The sequence below is a fragment of the Maylandia zebra genome, linkage group LG22 (genome assembly GCF_041146795.1).
Source record: "Maylandia zebra isolate NMK-2024a linkage group LG22, Mzebra_GT3a, whole genome shotgun sequence".
NCBI lineage: Eukaryota > Metazoa > Chordata > Actinopteri > Cichliformes > Cichlidae > Maylandia > Maylandia zebra.
Window position 1 is genome coordinate 37,693,011 of NC_135187.1, and position 20,268 is coordinate 37,713,278.

At 45.6% G+C, this 20,268-nt stretch overlaps 1 protein-coding gene across 1 annotated transcript; it reads right to left on the minus strand.

Moving 5' to 3' along the window:
• Window positions 1–1,692: 1,692 nt before the first annotated feature.
• Window positions 1,693–19,007, minus strand: LOC101469828 (immunoglobulin superfamily DCC subclass member 3). The gene is made up of 14 exons (XM_004573657.3): window positions 18,719–19,007; window positions 12,525–12,830; window positions 11,480–11,624; window positions 11,044–11,174; window positions 10,299–10,436; window positions 10,044–10,202; window positions 8,037–8,202; window positions 7,104–7,354; window positions 6,860–7,024; window positions 6,550–6,738; window positions 6,191–6,304; window positions 5,647–5,773; window positions 5,404–5,512; window positions 1,693–4,842 (listed from the first exon to the last, which is right to left on the minus strand). The coding sequence occupies exons 1-14, from the start codon at window positions 18,765–18,767 to the stop codon at window positions 4,780–4,782; spliced, it is 2,112 nt and encodes a 703-aa protein (XP_004573714.2). The 5' UTR covers window positions 18,768–19,007; the 3' UTR covers window positions 1,693–4,779.
• Window positions 19,008–20,268: the final 1,261 nt, after the last annotated feature.

A 20,268-nucleotide genomic window follows, 5' to 3' on the forward strand; every position in this document is an offset into this window, starting at 1 on the left:
ACACTGTTACTGAAACGACCACTGTGGCCCCTCGGAGCCACTCACAGTAGGCAAAATGACATAAAAATGAGAGGCAGACAATTCATATAACAGACTACAAGCTATCGTCTGACCTGGACTAACATCGCTGGTCTGCAGCCGGCTGTGAGACGAGTGCTCAGAGACTGCCTGCAAACACATTCACTTACAGCTTTGCTCTCATACAGTGTTTCACCTTCAAAAGCCCTGATCGTAGCCCCACTGCTTACCTTTGCTGTAAATGTCAGACGAACCTCATTGGACCATCAGTCAGTAACGCTGCTGCTGGACTTACATTTTGTGGAACGTCCCTTTAAAGTGTCTGTGTGGCTGACTGTGGTTGTTTCAAGTTTCAAAGCACTAATAAATAAAAATGTTCACACAAACGGTGTCTCTGTTAAGATGACGTTGGACATGGATCTTCAGTGTCTCCTTAGAGGACAGATCTCAGTGGTTCTGGAGAGACTCTGAGCACTGCCACACCAAACACAAGGAGCCTGATGAGGTGGTTCAGGCACCAGGATGCCTCCTAGGTTAGGTGGAAGGAGGCCAGGACGCACCCAGGAGCTGTAGCAGTAAAAACAGAGCCTGTGACCTACAGCACAAATCTCTCTACTATCAAATAGGACACATGAATAAGGAAAACATTGGAAAAGCACTTTGTGGAAACAAAATAAAGGTTGTTCAGTTTCAGGCTAACCCGATCTTTGCCATGCTCTGGTGTCCAGCTTTGCAGACTGATGCAAGTCCATCGGTACGAGAACATGAGAACATGGACTCTTCTGGAAGTGGATATAATCCTTGAATATCCTGAATCTGTCCAAACTGTTTATGCCGTCTTACTGGCAGGTGCAGAGAATTTAGAGTTTTTGTTTACTTGTTGTCACTGTGATATTTGTTTTTAACCCACTGCACAGAGACACAACAGGCTGAAGAGTTTGGAGCATTTAGGAAAGATCTGAGTCTCGGGGAGCTTTTGGCTCCCATTTTGCAAGAAAAGCCTTTAATGAGATCCAAATGCACCTTCACTGCAGTATAACTGTGTTCAGTGTGGGTTGATGTGTGTGGGTGAAACAAGTGAACCTCTGAGAGTCTGATTATAGCCTTTATGCTGTGTGGATAGGTGGACTGCACACCTGTAACAAACCTGTGCAGGCTGGGTTATGGTGGCCCGGCAGCCAGTGGAGGCGAGTGCAGAAGGGTTTACCTTCATTCAAGCAAACAGGTGTAAAACTCCCTGCTGGGCTCTGCTGGGCTCCGTGGGCTGTGCTCTTTTTGTTTCATGAAAAATATTTCTCTCACTCACACACTAAATCAAATAAATATTAAATATTATTTTTGTGTTTCCCAAAAGGTTGATTCTGTTCATCTGGACGTTTTCAGTGTGGTCATCATCAGGTGACGTCTTCAGTCTCAGCTGACTGCAGGTGTCAAACCTTATAAACAGGACATTTGCACAATAACAGCCCACTGAAGGAACAATGGGAGGTGGGGTCAGTTTATGATCATTGATATGCAAACTGTCATCAACAACCAGGAGTCCCGGTCACAGAGAGCACACACACACACAGAGCATGTACGATGGTGACAGATGCACCCTTAGGCCCCTCCTCCATTCAGAGGTGGGCTTTCCCTTTTCACCACTAAACAATAAGCAGGACACATGACTGGAGCTAAATTTATTTATTTGGTTTTAGGCATTGAATTTGATGGAGCAAAGAGAAAGGGTGGTGTAAAGCACAGAGCTCAGACAGCTGGAGGTCGCCAACATGCTTCTTTCAGTCGGAGGCTTTTCTCTGAAACACTCCTGAGTTTGAACTAAGAACCTAAATAAAATCCTTCTGCCCTCCAAAACACAAACAGTACCGTTTGCAACAGTTTGTGCTCCAAAGGTTTTCTCTTTGTGTGTATTGTGCATGTTTCTGAAGATATTTCTGTACAAGCACATCACAGGTGAGAAATAAAGCAGTTAGTGTTTGGTTCCATATTGTACCAGTGATGGATTCGCCACACGGACAGGCTGGGCTAAATAAATAATGTAATTATTGATCACAGGGTCAGATCAGACAAATCGCTGGATAACAAAGCTCTGTATGCTTTGGCCCGGGTGAGCCACAGGTAGTACTGACACGGAGCAGAATACAGGATTAAATACAGTCAAATGTATTGTGTCTCTGTGTTCTTCTGTTATTGTGTCACTAGGACAGTTTATTCTGTGTAGCTGTGAAAGTGAGTGAGTGTTTAATAGGCTCAGAGTCACTGAAGAACACATGTGAAAGTCACAGCATGGTGTCCACCTGCTGCCTGTCTGCTCTGCATTTCCACACCTTTCATGTTGACCGGAGGACAGGCCCTCACCAGGTTAAAGCTCTTTGTAAAAATATAAGAGTAGAATACAAAGGTTTGGGGATGCTGAAGCACTTAGAATTATTAAAGCATTGTTTCTCCCTGGTTCTAGCAGCCAGTCTCTACTTCTCTACATTTTTCTGCCTTTTTGACCTTTTTCCTTCTAGTCGCTGCCTTTGGGCCATGTGTGAGTTTAATGCCTCAAACAACAGAAAGCTCACAACACTTGCTCGAAGGCTATCTCAAAGTAATGTCTAACAAACGTTTCCACGTCACTCTCACATGTATCAGAGGGAGAAAACATCTGAAAGGTCGTTGACTCTAATAACAATAATATTAATAATAATCAAACATTCGTTTTGGCACCGTTTCCTGTCACAGCAGGAAGAACAAAAGAAGCTAACATGTTCCTTTCAAATGGCACTACACACTTCATACTACAAAAACACTTTTTTGGTATCACATTTGTTTCACAGCTTTCATCTGCAACAATGGAAATGAAGAGAAAAGCCTTATTTCTTCTGGTGGTGTGAGCAAACCTTTGACACTCATGGGGTCGACTGGTGAACCTCGAGGGAGGGAAACCATTATCGTTAACGTGTCAGAGTCAAAGCTGGATTTTCCCAGTCGTTCTCGAATCACTGGGATTGCAATGCAAAAGGAAAAAAGTGATAATGTTTGCTTGCAGGACATTGATCGTCCTACGATATGCGTGTTCATTTTGACACAGTAAGAAACTCGTGTGGGTTTCATGACACAGCCTACAATTAAATAATTTCATGCAAAGAGCCAAACTGTAAGTAAGAACAACACAAAATCACAGTTTTCTTCTGTGGCTGCTGATATTCTTCTGAACCGAGAAAGAAGAAGACTTATGAGCTGAAAGCATTTCTTCACACTGCGTCTGCCCTCGAGGTTCAACCGCTGCTGGCTTTTACATATTTGTGCTATTTGGTCACATATTTCTTCAACATATTTGGCAAAAACTCAGCTAAAAAACAATCAGTATTCCTCATGGACATACAAAATTATTCAACATATCTTACATCTTCATATAGAGACATTTAAAAGTTAGAATCAGTGAAATCTGTGTCACTCCGCCTGGAGAGACTCGAACAAAAGCAAGAAAACAAACGATGTTTAAAGCACAGGTGTCCCACTTCCACGAGGAACAATCCAAAACTCAAAGTAAACCTATATTCTATAGTAAGTTTGAAATGAACACAAAGAAAACCATGAAATCTTTATATCTTTGGGTTTCATTCATCTTGGTTTTCATAAAAACTTTTTGGATAGGCGGCCAGTGTGAAACGTGGCGCTCGTCTGTGCATCCGGGCATGTGGCACAGTGAACGTCGGAGTCACTGAAGTCCCAGTTGACCAATTTGGCATCTAGAAAGTCAGCTTGGCAGCGTGGCCTCATCATTTTTTGGATTCAGTTATGCAGATTAACAAAGACAAGCTTCCCGTTTTGCTCGGTGGAGAGAAAAAGAGGACGCCTGGGTTGTTTCATCATGTTGTCCATGACATACTTCCAAATATGTCTTTGGAGGAAAAGCATGAACATCTTCTGATGTCACAAAAATGGAGAAATTCCACCAAAAGCATAAGAAGCTGAGGCTTGATGGAGGCTGAGACTGATGCTGCAGAGCTCCACATGCTCCTGCACAGTTCGGTCTGTGACTCACACCGGTCAGGTGTGCTCACTGACCAGAAGCCTTTACTTTTGGATGAGGTAGACTAGCATTAGCAGGCTCGGGCTAACTATAGAAAAGATGTTCCCATCAGAGTGAGGTAGCTTTCTTTGGAAGTGAGCAGCTTTGGGTGGAAGGAGCTGAGTTAACTGGTTCACACGACTCTTCCTAATGGCTTGTAATAGAAAATAGTTTCTCATCACACCGTCACCTCTGGAAGGTGTTCACAAAGGCCGCTATGTTTCTTCTTTTCCTTACTGTAGAGGAATAAAAGGCAAAGTCAAGAGTTTGTCACCACAGAGTGACGAGACCGTCTCCGTCAGGGTCGAGTTTTTGGCTTCATGCGAGGTTTAAAGTCCACATCATCACGTGTCAGTTTATCAGTGGCGATCTGAGAGGTAGAATATTTTGGTTTACGCCTTCCACTGAAAAAGTAACAGAAATGTTTGTGGTGCGAGACAGGACACAATCTGTGGTGACAACGGTTTTCAAAGGCTTTCTTCACGTGCACAGGCACGTGCACAGGCAATAAAGGCAATAAGCTTTGGTTTGAGGGAGGGAGTGGCTACTCTCAGGTTATTAGCAGCAGGTCTGGGGACACTAATGGTATGACTGAGCCTAACAAACCAAAGGTGGTGCTCTTTGGTGGGAGGTTCCTAGTGAATGGCTGACTGCTGGAGGACAGGGCAGGGGTGTGGCTGTTATGACATCACTGACCAGTGTTAGCCAGTGCCTGAGGCGTGCAAACCTGACGAATGTTGATCAATGATAACCTGGCAGACCACCTGCTCACAGGACAGAAGAGCACAACAGGAAGGGGACAGAAGAGGACACGTCACAGATCAGAAGCATGCATGTGCACTGCATCGCTGTGAGGCTGCACAAACAAGTCAGGTTTTCTCTTTGAGAACTAGAATCATTCAACAAAGTCTGGCTAAACCTTCTGTTTAATGTTTGTAACTCTTTTTGCACAAGAAGCTTTTCTCCAAACGTTTTAAGTAGAATGAGAAAAGCTATTGAGCAGATGCTATTTTTTAACTGGATCCATGTGTTTCCATTCTGTGTAAGGATGAAACACCAGCTGCAGTCAGTGTGAAAGCTTCACAGTGGCAGCTGATCTAGTCTGCAGTCACGGTTCCACAGCTGTCTCACGAACTTTACACTTTATTAGGAAACCTCGTGACTTTGAAGAGGGACAAACAACTCCTCTTCATGTCAGCTGAGTTTGGTAGTTAACCTGACTCAGCCGTCTGTGGTGGATGATGGAGTTAAAAGCACTAACATGTGAGCACCTTTAAATGTGTCTTATTATTATTATTATGCATGAGGTAAGATAAAGCGTGTACCTGAGATTCTCCTCTGGGGAGGGCCTCTCCATCTTTAGGGATGCCAGTGTGCACTGGTTGGATCCTCGATGGAGACCAGCTGTCCTGAGTCCCTTTACTGCAAAACAGACTGCAAACCAGGCCCAGCTGTGAGTGCGTATGCTGCACTGAGCTACATGTGATCATCAGTTAACAGGGATGAACTCTATTTATAAAATGAGCCAAAGAAGAACAAGAGAACGTGCACAGTGCATGGATGCATACTTGCGACGGTATCCAAACATGAGGAAGAGAACACAGAAGATGATGCAGGCGGTGCCGATATGGATGCCGATGACAATGCTGCCCAGCGAGGCCTCTCCGTCCCTGCACTGACACAGACGGTCTCCTCCTGGAAACAAACCAAATATTACTGATGAACGTCCTCGTGGCTGAAACACAGCAGAGCCAGGTTCTGCCTCACTATCACTGCGCTCTTTGACAGCACCGTGAGCTCACATGTTTTTCAACTTAACCTGTCATAAATCATAAATCCTCATTTTTTCCTCGTGGTGCATCGTGCTTATATTCTCATGAAGATTTGTCATATTACACGTTTATTTTGTTGTAGTTTGTACACATCCATGAATTAGTGCTGCAGGGTTAGTGGTGTCATTAGTTATTAAAGCTCTTTCTACCATTCAAATCTCTCACCAAACCCGCTTTTTTCAGTGTGTTTCCACAAATCGATTTTCATTTACTGATAATCGTTTGCAGTGTCTGCAGGAGCTGTTTGTTGCTGGAGTCGCAGACGTGTGCCGACACTCACCGGTGCTTTGGTCTCTCGCGCCCTCCTCTGCGAGTGACACCAGCCTCTTGGAGCAGTCGCTCTCTCCGTTCCCATTATAGGCAACCAGTTTGATTTCATACACTGCACCCGGTTCTAAAACAGATTCAGACGAGCTCAAACACAACGTTGTATAAAACTGAACAGAGGGAATAAAGGGACTGATGATGGACACAGATGTAAGACAGACAGGGCGGGACATTTTCAAAGGTGAGGACTGCTCAGAGTTTCATTTAATGTTGGATCTGGCTGTTGCTGAGTCGTGTGTTAGTGAAAAGTCTTACTGGTGAAGTGGTTAGTTTGCAGTACTGTGGTTACAGTGTGTCTATGTGCACACTTACCCAGGCTCGACATGGTGTGGGCATTAACGTAACAGGGCAGCTGAATCGGGCTCTGGTACTCAGCGTGGGGGACCCTGCGGTACGACAGCCTGAAGCCCTCGATCATACCGGCCTTAGTGGGAAGTTCCCAGAGGACCTGTACGGCGCTGGAATTTAACACCTTGGTGAAGTAGGTAGGTGGAGCAGGCACTGCATGGAGGCAAAAGGACAGTGGTCAACTGGAAAAAGGCATTACTCACTGTGCTAAAGAAATGATAAAAACCAGTTTGGAAGACTGATCCCTGCTGGTCTCACTGTTTGGTGGTCTTACCGCCCCCTAAAGTAGTCACAGTCACAGTATGGGACTGCTGACTGGCTCCCATGGGCGAGTAGGCCTTCAGGTAAAGAGAGTAGGTGGTGGCTGGCTCCAGGTTGGTAACGTCGTGCTGAAAGTTGCCTTTACTGATGGCTTCCTGCAGCTCCAGACTGTCAGCCTCTAAATAACACACACACACACATTATGAGACTTAAGATCATAAGTTAATGGCAGCATGTGTGTGTGTGCTCACACTCACCTCCTATCTTGCGGATGTGCAGCACGTAGCCGATGATGCTCTCAGTGACGTTGGTGGGCGGCTGGTCCCAGCTGATCTGCAGGGCGTGCGTGGACACGGCTTTGGCCGTGAAGCCTCCTGGGGCATCGGGCAGATCCTTACCCTGCGCCACGGCCAGGCGGGCGCTGGCCTGGTTGGTACCGGCACTGTTCTCGGCAATGCACTGGTAGATAGCCTCGTCTTCCGAGCCGATACGGGTCAAAGCCAGAGTGCTGTAAGGACAACATACCCAACGAGTAAGCTGCTGTTACTTCACTGCGTGGGAAATGTGATGGTTCATCAGTGAAAGCAAGTGTTAAACGTACTGCAGCTCCATCTGCTCTGCATCTAGCTGCTCTCACCTGTCAGTATTACTGTACTACTATATCTCTTGTATCTTCTCCATTGCAGAGTGACCACATGACTGCTAACACTGTGAGAAACTCAACTTTGAGTAATGATTCTGTGTCCTGGAAAAATGCTTTAAAATACATTTAGATGAGGATGCAGATGAGCCTGAAGGACTGCACGTCAAAAGGTTCCAGTCAACAATCACAGAGGATTACGTTGGGATTTTACTCCTGGAATCAGTGGTGTTTATGGAAAATGTTGTAGTCTCCTGTGATGTTTCTGACACACTGTGACGGGGCTGAGCTCGGTGAGCGAGGACGGCACTGTCGCCTCACAGAAGGAGATGTTTTTGGTTTGAATGTCTCTGCGTGGAGACGGCACGTGCTCTGTATCTTTATGTGACCTGCTTGGTCGATCTCACTGTGACCGACACACACCGATCACATGAAGACTTCGGGGTCAGACGCTCTGGACACAGCGCTGTCACTCTGTGGGTCAAGTGTTAAAGCTAAAAAGGTTGAAGTATATCACAGATGGCGTTTTTGCACTCCCTGACTCACATACCTGTTGTTATTGGTAAGCTTGATGTTGTGTCCAGGCATCAGGACCTTGCCATTCTTCAGCCAAATGAGATGAGGCTCAGGGACACCCTGCGCCACACAGGTGAACACAGCACTGCCCCCTGCTGGTTTGGATACAGACTGTGGCCACTGCAGGAACTCAGGAGGAGCTGAGGTGGAACAGACGGAGGTGAGACCGAGAGCAGACAGCAAAACAGAATCACAGCGTAAACCTGAAGCACATCCCGTCCACTGTATGAATGCACATCGGACTGCAGAGGAGCATCTGCCAGGCTGAAGAGCGTTTAAAGATCATTCTGCTTCATTACAATCTGGCTCTTATTTTATTAGCCTTAATGCACCGCACAGAAAAATGCTGCAAAAGCACACAAAACCAAAGGGAAGTGTTCGTGGGGAGATGTTAGCGTGACGGAAACCAAAACATGTGAAGGACGGCCTGAGACACCCTTTAGAGAAGCGGACGGTGCTGTGACGGTTCAGGTATCACCCTGTCCCTGTGTGTGTGGGGGGGGCATGCCTTACATGCCCAGTTATACTGATTAAACTTTATCAACCACCTGCACAGCTGTATTGACAGATTTACTGTTTGCTTATTGTTTTTCACGCGTTGGCCACTTGTGTGGTGTCCCGTTCCCTCCTGTTAACAGCAAACCTGATGTATGTGCACTAAAACATCACACCTTGCTGTTGTTGCTGTCCTGATACTTTATGCCTTCTACATTGTTAATTATGCTTCCAAGTAATGAGGAACATAACGCACAGGGACACATTTTATTGAAAAATGTTAAGGTTAGTGGAAGCGTATTTTTTACTGCTGCTCTGCTTGTAAATGACTTATTCTGTCTCCTTCTGCCTCTCTGCCCTCCACGCCTACTCCTCCATCCAACTGTTTTCAGAGACATGTGTCCTTATTACTCCGGTCTAGGTCATGGGTCAAAGATCGCAGGTCATTCCCTCCCCCTTGCAACCCCCACCTGCCCCCTGTATTGTTGTCCTGCACGTTTTGTTTCCCCATATGTGGTCTTTGTCCCTGCATCCTGGCCACAGAACAACAGCTGATTTCAGCCGGACGATGGAAAGATTCACACATTTAAACTCCTCAGCTGACTCCACTATCACAAACACTGCAGACGTTTTCCAAAAGTGATTTTAGTGGAAACAGAACAAACTGAATTACAAACTAAATAAATGAATGAATACATCAGAGATGATGTATTGATAAATGATTTAGAGCGATGTGGAGCAGACAGAGCAGCTCAAACTGGCTCCAGTAGTAGCACAGTGAATATTTAACACACTATATTTTAAAATTTGAGAGACAAAAAGGACGTGAATACAAACACTGGTGTTTGAAAATGATACTTGTTAAAGACGAGGCTTCACGGCATGATTAAACCTTTCTGAGAATACAAACCATCAAGTTTTCATTGTGTGTTAATTTGGGTTTTTTTTAATTAAACAACTTAATTGATCCGAAAATAACTGAATTCAGGTTTTTACTTAATTCTACTGATTGACTTTTATTTTCCCAAAGTTTCATTTTCAGCAGCCTGTGACTGAGAACAGCTAATGAGTATCATTAGACTCAGAATATGGACACGTGCAGGGTGATGGATGAAAGCACGTCCACCCCCAACTGCAAGTCAGTCGGCCTCGCTCAGTCCCTCCCCCACCGAAGAGCCGGGGGCACAGACCCCCCCTCACGCAGGGACAGGAGCCGTGCTAACTGAACACATCTTAGCTCACATATCTTACAGCTGGTTAACAATAAGTGTGACCACAGGTCTGAGCATTTATCCACATTACCTGTCATGTAAGTGTAACATGTAAACTACTTTCTAAATGCCGATCATAAATCTATCTGTACTGGACACAGACTACCTACTACACAGACACCTGACAGGCACAGTGAAGAAGTGTTGGACAGTCAGCGGTCAGTACTGAGGGGTGGGTGCTAAAGAGCACGTCAGCGGTCCCCGTACATCCTCACCTTGTACCACGAGGCGTCCGAGTGCAGTGCGCCTCATCCTGGTGCCGGGCCGGTTGGCAGCGCACACATACACACCAGAGTGCTGCAGGGATACGTCTGAGATCATCAGGTTCCCTGTCCCGAGAACCTGGATGCCCTCCACCCCAATGGAGCGCCCGTCTGATGGACACACGGACACAGAAATAGTTCATGAAATCAAACCTTTGTGGCTTGTCAATCTTTTTTTCACATTCTGCTGGGATGCTACAGGGCTACCTAGCCTGCTCCAGGAAACAATGGGCCTTGGGTTTCCTGTGGCGATACACTCCAAGATGGCGGTCTGATGGACCGTGATGGTCAGATTCTGAGGTCCTGACAGGATCACGGGCTCCTTGTAGGTTCTTGGAGTCCCACCTGGAAGGTGAGGAGACACAAAAAGAGAGTATGGAACCAATGACGTCGGGACGAGGAGTGTATAGTGTGAGTGTAATACACAGCACGTAGTATACAGCTGTGTTTAGTATATAATGCACTGGTTTTACTCCCAGTGACTGTTGACGTAGCCAATCAGCAGATTCATGTGGAAGTATCACAGGCAGTGTATATGTGATATACGGTAAGGTCCCTACCATCACAGCCACGTGGAGCGGTCAGTGAGTACTTACATAGATGTGGGATTGTCCTTGTGGCTCTAAACTTGCAGCTTTGACATCACTGCATAAACCCTGCAGCACTGTTAACAGTGGAAGCGCCCTGCACACCTCAGATGTTATGAAATGTAGCATTAGAAACATTAGAAACATTAGAAACAACGTCGTGTTTGGGCTGAGGGCTGTTGCTGGGAACGACTCAGGTTGTGGTGACAGTTACATGGACACTCGTGTGATTGGAGTTCTACAGTCTCTGGTTACAGATCAAAGATGTGATCATGTACTCTTGGACTGTGCTCATGCAGGCGCTAACCCCCGCCGCTCATATCCCAGCCGTACTGTAACAGCTTGGGGATCACGAGTCCACCTACCAGTAACATTGAGCGTGGCTTCGTGGCTGTAACGAGTGTTGGCGATGTTGGTGGCAACACAGCGGAAAACCCCTGCATCCGCCTTTCTCACACCTGTCACCTGGAGGATGCCCATTGGTAGGAGAGTGTACCTGGACAGGTAAGAGAAGCTGAGTGAAGCTGAGGCACTAAACATCATTATTAATTACTGTCTTGTCCTATACAATTTCCTATTCTGTCAAATTACAAAAGAGGTGAAAGGAAGAAAAAAGCTCCCCGTCTTTCTTCTTAGAAGGAACGTCATTTATCTTTCCAATGAATTCTGCTTACACATGAACATTAGATGTAATGTGACTCAGGCTAACAGAAAAGCTACCAGAGCAGTTACATGTGGTCCTTTACACCACATATCACAGTCCACGATACATGTGTTGGTGTGTGTTGAGTCTGAGTTTACCTGCTGTCAGTGGTGTTGAGCAGCACTCGGTCTTTTTCCCATGTGATTCTGGCTTCAGGTACTCCATTGATCTGACACTGGAATCGAGCGACTCCTCCCTCGTCCACAGACATTGATGCAGGGTGTGTGTGGAACTTAGGAAGAGCTGGAGAGCCAATCACACAAAGAGAAAAACAGTGCACACAACTGTTGAACATCTGTAAAGTCTGTGGGGAGTCAGGCAGCAGGACATGTGTGGACTGTGTCTGTGATTAGAAATAGCTTTATGATCTATTTAATGGTTTTTCAGCCTTTCTTACTGTAAGACTGACCTTTTCACATGCAGCTTGTATGCTAACCATGTTCCTGTGAGTAATATAAATTTGGTGCCCACACACAACCATGCTGGGCTGCTTTGAAATGGGGCCATAACCAATAAGGCGGAATTCAATAGATATGCCCTGTAAATGAGATAGCATCACCATGGCAACTCCTTGCATTAAAGCAAGACCACCTCAAGATAATAAGCTATAATTCTGCTGGTTTAACCATAAACTCTGTGTTTACTGGTTAGAACAAAGGCGTGAGCTCCAGGAGGAGGAGTGTACACTGATGCACAATGTGTGTGTGTGTGTGTGTGTGCATATGGGACAAAAAAAGTCAAAGTACCTTTGACAGAGAAAGGTCAAAGTGCACTGACTGCAGCAGAGCCTCCGACGTTCACACTGAAATTCTTGGGTTTTCTTTCCTTCTCTGACTGCTTCGCTTTAACTAAGATACATTAAACCAGCACTGCAACAGCTGGGAAATCTAATGTGACGTTGGGTGTCTCAGCATCTTATCAAACACATCAACATTGCTGTGTAACACAACATTAGTGGTCTTAAAAACCTAAATCTGGGTTGCTTTGTTTAACCCGCCAGATCAGAATGCTCCTCCTCAGTGAGCATGCTCAGACCACCCAGCACCACCTTCCTGCACCTAAATGTGTTTTCCTAACATCTCAGCTGCTAAAGCTGTGTGTGTTGCTGAAGTATGTGGAGGTTATAACATTCTTGTCACTTACATGCGAGGTGGACTTTGGCCTTGCGGCTGACGAGCAGGCCGTAACGGTTCTGTGCAGCGCAGTCGTACTCGCCCATGTCTGCATCGCTGCCCTCTCTGCGTTTCTGGAAGCTCTTTATTAGCAGCGTGCCATTCTCTTGCACTCGGACCCGTGGGGTACTGGGTACGGGCGCTCCGTTCTTGCGCCACGTAATTGCGATGGGTTCCTCACCCTGGACCTGACAGTCCAGCATGAGTGGCCGATCCCTCACCGCAATCACGTCCGTGGGTTCTACCAAGAAAGAAAGCTCAGAGGCCCAGCAGCCGCCTGCAGACAGAGGAAAGACAAAGCTTTTACTGTCATTTATTTATTCTGTAAATAAAATGTATTTTAACTATAATTTCCAACCCAATACATATCCTTTGTGGATGTGCTGGGAAGTTTTAGAGGGGCCAAAACATCTTATTTATATTTATACAGACGGTCCTCTGAGGTGGGCTCACTGTAGTGCATTTTTATGACATTGTAACAGGAAGCATAAAAGAAAATAAAGTAAACATAAAGTGAAACTATCTGGATGCTGGTTTAGCTCCGTGTGTGAGCAGGTGATCACCTGCTGTATGGCTGTAAAGCAGCGTCTTTCCCAGTCATCTCTACTTACTATCAAAACAATGTAACTGCCTCTGGATGCAGGCTGGCTGGAGGAGAACTGGAGGTCTGATGGTGTCCTATTGTAAACTATCTGAAACAGAGGCTGTCACCACTTCCTGACTCGAATTATAGCTGAATAATATCCAAATGATCACACACACAGCTCTAACTCGATAGATGACAGATGAGGATTTGTGGCCTGTGATGATTTTATTGCAGTCACAGTGGAGGCTGAATGCCACTGAGCTGTGGAGGAGAACACTGGTGGGGTCGCTGGGGTCAAGTTGGGAGACCCTCCATTGAAGCAGGGCCCAGTAGAGACAATGGCATTGTGACCATGCTTATTTGCACCCAACCCCCAGTTATTTCTTCTTGTTGGCCAACACACAACCAGGGCACCATCTGCCCTTCTTATGCTCCCCTCCACCCATCGACTGTCATTCATATCTGTGTCTGAGGTGACTTTCCCATGCTCCCAGATCTCCTTCCTCGCCGTGTCCCGTCTCTGCGGTGACCTCGGGAAACCTCAGTCTTTGTTGTTTTCTTTCAGCCTTCAGAACATTGAACCCTTGCATTGGCCGCCCTCTGTCCGGCTGTGAAGCATTAGCATTAACTGCACTTGAACTTGCAACATATCTCATCATTGTCACCGAGGATTCTCGTAACCGGCTGGACTAAACATGCAATACAACCGGCCACAGTGACAGCCCACACAGCAGCCTGAATTTGAACTTTAGTCTGTTTTGGTATTTAATTGCAGTTCAGTGTGTTTAATTTGTCAGTGTACGTTTATATTCTCACAGATTTTGAGTTTTCATCTAACACAGGTAACATATAAGTGCAGAAAGCTCTTCCTGTCTATCATCATTCAGCAGATATGTCAAAAAGAAGAAGCTGCAGAACTCAAGTCTTTACTCGTTTATTCAACGTGTAACGTCCAGCATCTGCACCTTGTAGTGAGGATGAGTCACAACAGAAACTCGACATCACTAAAACAGAAGACGAAAAGTTCCCAGTGTCCAAGCTCAGACTGTGCGTCCACTGTGGGATCGTGTTTGCGTCACGTCAGCGTGCTTGAATGTAACCTGCAGTGGGAGCATTAACGTGCTGTTGCTAACATGACTGACTCTGTCCCAGGTCACTCAGTCACTCAGTCATGACCTCGGGTCCTGTTCACTGAAGCACAAACATGTCATAGACTGTATCATAACATAGTTTGGTAATATTACATATAAAGTGGACATGTTTGCTGCAGTTCCTCTGCACATGAACAACCCTGTGATGTTACTGGCGTTCAGGTTTTATCAGAGTCAGATTTTAAACCTTCCACGGAGCTGCTGCCCGTCCTCATGATCTCTGTCGCTGCTCTGACTGATGTGCTGAATCCAGAAACGAGCGTCCGCCCTCATGCTAATGACAAATCTCTCCCTCAGCAGATGCTCTTAGCAGATACGACTGTGGCTCTTCGGGTCAGCTGTCTCGGGGGGGTAACAGCCCCTCTGAGATCCACATCTCTCAGGCCTAGTGGGGGCTCGCACCTTCTGTGGGTTTAATTATTGAACACAGTGTCTGAGGCTGTGATATCTAATAGTAAGTATTATAAGCTATGTCTTAATCAGACTGCTGAAGGCCTGTCACAGAAGACCAATGAGGAGTGCCAACAGCACCTGAGAACATGTGTATGAAAGTGATCAGTGTGGGGTCAGCCTTCAGATACCACGACCCACTGTGACAGGACTAAACTTTATCTGAGCCTCGACCAGAAGACGCCTGAGTCTCACACTTTGGTCAAAGCTGAGTTTTGATCTCATCTGTGGGAGAAAAGTCTCCGAACGTTGTCTGTTCGTTTGTTCACAGTCAGTGAGTCATAGACCACAGCGTTTCCACATGCAGTCTCTGTGCTGTCGTCACAGAGACAAACCCACTGTAATCATCTACCTGAGGTGGTGACACCTCCATGTGCTGTTTGATGCTTTGAAGCATCCGAGTCATCAGCAGCTGTCTAACTTCGTGTGGTCCGGTGTGCACCAGCAGTGTGCACCATCACCAGCAGCTCTTTATGAATATGATGGTAAATAGTGTCCTGTGTTTGTCCAGCAGACTGGTCTCTCCTTTATACCAGAACAGCCTCAGTCTGAGGTGAGCATGCCCCCCCACAGGCATCATCCAGCCCCCTTAATGTCACCTTTGTGTCACATTGTTTCACACTGTACAGTTAACATGAGGTCTTTGTCCGTGTGGACGTGACAGAATATCAAATACAGTAATATTTTGTATAAACTGTTATTAGAAACATGTCCATTGTTGTTATTGAGCTTCATATCAGCAAGAAGCTGGATAAATATCACCTGATCATCTGTCGAGAAGGAAGTGAAACAGGATTCAATAACTCTTTTTTTTCACTCCTCGATACGTAAACCAAGTCACGTGGAGCCAAACGGCCTTTTAATAGCATTTCCTACACGACCTTCTGTATATCGTTTACATTATGAACATAAACTGAACAAAACAAAGAAAAGTAAACACGCTTACATCATCACAAAGAGACGTGAAGCACTGAGCTGACTGAACCAGAGGATTCATATGAGGTGAGCTCTGTGCCCTGAGCGGCCGACACCACAGAAGCAGGACGATGAACTACAAAGACTTTAATAATTATAAGATGAAGGCTGCAGTCAAACTGAGGTCGCAGCATCACAGACTGCTGAGTTCAATCTGTGAACTTAATGAGATTTTTTAAGGGAGGAGGTTGTCCAGCAACCCCCACACTAGCACCCCATACTTGTGACCTCAAGCCCTTCAAGGGCCGCGAGAGTCAGAGGTGCGGAGGATGGATATGTAGATGAGGGTTGGGGGGTTGGTACCCCAGCCTGAGCGACCCACCCGGCCTTCTGCTGCTATTGTTTAACAAGACTGCTGCCCCTGAACTTCACACGTCTCTCACCAGCCCCCCAAAGCCCCTAATTTATAGTACAAACACACAATCAAAGTTTTGCCTCCAAACACTGACAACATGGATTTTACTAGATGTGACTGCAGGGCTTTTAGGAACTGTTCCCCTCAGATGCTAAACATGAACATGCTGAGGCCTTTTTCCTTCATCACAGTGAAGCAGACATAAAATCTACAGTGCACTCCAGCTGTTGTTGTGATTTGGCACTATATAAATACAACTGCATTCAAAGCCTTGAGTTTGTATTTAAACTGTGGTTTTCCAATGTTGTTTAAAATGTGAGGCCAAAAGAGATGTTGGTGGAGTCCATCACTGAGTCAGAGGGCGAGTCTGTGTGAATGACACATGGTGCAGTAAGAGCTTTGAGGGCATATAATTTACCAAACTCAGCAACACCAGAAGACGAGCAGAGGAGACAGCTAGAGTACGATCACAGAGCAATCCACAGTTCAGCAGAACAGCCTCACAACATTTAACCGAGTGAGGATCGGCGTCGACGTCGTGAATCAAAATGTTCTCATATAACCTCAGTGGAGTCCTTAAACTCCACTCAGTGTACGCTTATGTGACATGAAAAGTGTCTAAACCGTACAGTGGATTTCAAAGTTAGCACCAGATTAAATTAACCTGCTGAGGTTACCTATGTGTAGCCTAATCCTGAGGCCTCTGCATCCAAGGGCTCGATTTTTAATAGGAAGTCAATCAATAAGCTTCAGCTTGTAGTCACATTTGATAAGCTTTGTGTTCACACATGAAGGCTGCAGTAAGCTTTGTTTACTCCAACACAACAGTGCTCATCAGACTCAACACGATGATGATGATGATGCACCTCTACAAAATAAATGCATTCTTTGATTTGAAATCAGGAGACTTGAAATACGCAGGAAGCTGAATCTCCTGGTTGTCCTGCTTCGTGTTATAAACTCGACACAAACAGAAATGCAGTGACGTGTTTCAGCTTCAGCAGCTTCATTCACATCTGTGGATATCTTCCAAAATGATTGTGTTTTAGACAGGAAGAGATATTTTACTGTGAAAGGGAGGATTAACTGTATAACAAGAGGTACGTGTCAAGTCCATCGTCTGAGCTGAAAACATCAGCAGCAGATCTGATCCAGGAGCAGCGCGACAGAGACGAGGGACAAAGCTTTTTAAAACCTCATTATGGCCCAATGTCAGGCTTTCAACTGAAGCTGCAATGACGCTGTTTCATGTCATGATGCACAGACACACGACCTGCTGGTAGAAAGAGTTTGTGTGCTCGTTACAAGCAGCTTCTCACACGGCGATGCTGAAGCTGAAAGACGATTTTGCAGCCTTTCATCTGCTGTCTCTGAGACTAAGTGGCACAGCTGTGCTACTGTACTGCATAGAAATATGCAAAACAAGCCAACCAGTAAATGAGACTAACTGGGCCCACGAAGGCGTCCGTGCACGGTGGCAGGGCACGCTGCGGTGCTGTAAACTTAGCCTGAGCTCTCCAGAGATTGAGATGTTAGCATTTGTATGTTTCACTTCAGGAAACAGAGCCACCGCACACCCATTGTTGTGGATTAAACCAGTGGGAGCGTGAGGGGGTGGAGGGCGGAGGAGGATTACCTTATAGTCACATATCTTTAATAAAGGCTCAATGTGAGCGCAGACTGCTGCAGTGTTATGGAGATGAAGGTGTAGGGGTGAGGTCAGTGAAGACTGAGCACTTCTGGAAGGCTATTGTCCTTCTGCACCCCCCACCCCCTCACAGACTGCTCTGGTGACCCAGAAAGCCGACCCCCTCCACAGGGTCAGAGGTCACTGACTCTCAGCTCGTTCTGTGTCTGAGGACAGAAATCAAACTGCTTTGAACCTGCTGTGCTTTCCCCAAAAACAACCTTTTTCTGCCTCCAGCTCTGCAGGTTTCTGCATCACGACTAAATATCAATGAAAACTTCATTTTTTCTTTTAGATTTTCAGTTTTATTTGAATGTGTAGAAAAACAGATGTGTGACATGTGTGTGCTGTGAATAGAAAGAGCTGATGTTTGTTAGTGGAATATTAATAATCACACCCAAATTACTCTGCAGAGTGGAGACGAACCCCATTAACCCCACCCCCACCACACCACCCAAACTGATATCCATTCAACGCTGAACCATCAGCATTGAAAATGTGTTGATTGGAGGAAAAGTGGGATAATTTACATCAAATCTGAAACAAGTTTAGTTATATCATCGGTTTATTATCGTCTGACAGGCTCGTGTTCCACAACAATACAGATATTTACTGTATTTATTATAAAGGATATTAATATTGTGATGTTTTATAAAATGCTGTCGATCTTTTGCATTGAGTCACTTCCACACTCACCAGCTTTGAGTGGGATAATCCACCGGTCTGTTTCCACACCGTGTGACTCTCGTGTCCACCTGCAGCCTGTGCAGGTCTTTATGAAACTTAAGGACAAACTAACAGCAGCACTTACCGATGAGCATACTTGTTTATCAAATGACAAAATGTTCTGCCCATTAATCACCATGAAACTGAACTAATATCAGTGTACAAACTCATAGAGCAGCAATCACACCATAATGTGTGAATATGTGCCAGTGCAGGTGAAGAGAGGTCTACTCACTGAAACTGTAGAAGGCTGTGAGCCAGCTGAGGAAGGTCACTAGTTTCATTCTGGTCTCCAGCGTCCTCGCTGTTAAAGCTTCTCACCCCGCGAAACCCCAAAATCCAAAAGAGGAAAAAGTCAAGCGGACAGCCAGTTCCTTCTGTGCTCTCCTGCTCCGTGTGCTCTTTGGTAGCATAAACGGACACGTTCTGTGTCAGATCATTGCTCTTCTTCTGTCCTTCTCAGCATTCAGCCTCCACAAGGTTCATGTTCAAAGCTACTCTGAGCATCGGGCGAGGAAGAGACCTCAGCGTGGACAGAGCTCATTAGTTATTCTGCTTCATTGTTGTCAGTGAATGGACACTGACACCGAGGTTTGTGGCAGGTTTGCGTCCTACCAACCAATCACAGCCCCAGAACAACAGAAGGGTGGTAGCTCAGCCCGGGAGCCGTGATTGATAATCGTTTACAGAGAGCTCTTCTGGTTGGCCGCTGCCTGATGGACCAGCTGTGGCCTGAGCCGGAAACCCCTCGCAGGCTGGCTGGAGTTGTGATCCTGGGATACTTCCACCGGACATAAAGAATCGAGTCGAAAATACTCACAGGATTCACAGGAAATATTGTTCCCATGACGAACATGTTTGTGCAGACTGGAAACTTTTAGCACACGACTTTTTTAATTGGCTGAGCTTTGCTCGAGTCAGGCTACAAACATATTAGGTGAAATGTGACAGTTGTTACTTCGACCTTTACAGTTTTTTTTAATTGGTTTGGCGCAGTTTTCACAAGCAATTGGTACATTTTCAAAACTCTTAGTACTTATATCACAACAGATCATCAAAAGTGCACGTTTGTCAAACATTTCAGCATATTTTCAATTGTGTCAGTACAATACACATTATGACAAAATATCCTTTTCACTACACAAAATAAGTGTTTCATCTAAATAAATGTTTTGTTCACAGTTACTGCTTTTCATAATGTTATCACTATCAAATTTTTGATTTGCATCTCTTATTATTCAGTTTAATACATTTGTCTATCATTTAATTCAACTGATCTTAATGTTCGATCAATTAATCATCCATTATGTCCATGGATTTTCAACTTGACTGATTGTTCTCTGGTCATTTGTAAGTTACACATTGCTGCAAGAGCTTTCAATCTAGAAATACTAATTGCTAATTGTTTCCCCCGATGATCACAATTAGTTACCATATAAGTAGAACTGTGTTTGAGACTTTGCACTGTTCAAATATGGAGCAGGATAGACTCGTAGGGAGAGGAAACCTTCATCGAAGAGGTGGTGGTGCTGCTCCTCGACAGAGAGGTGGACACAGACAAAGAGAAAGAGGTGGTGCTGCTCCTCGACAGAGAGGTGGACACAGACAAGGAGAAAGAGGTGGTGCTGCTCCTCGACAGAGAGGTGGACACAGACAAGGAGAAAGAGGTGGTGGTGCTCCTCGACAGAGAGGTGGACACAGACAAAGAGAAAGAGGTGGTGGTGCTCCTCGACAGAGAGGTGGACACAGACAAGGAGAAAGAGGTGGTGGTGCTCCTCGACAGAG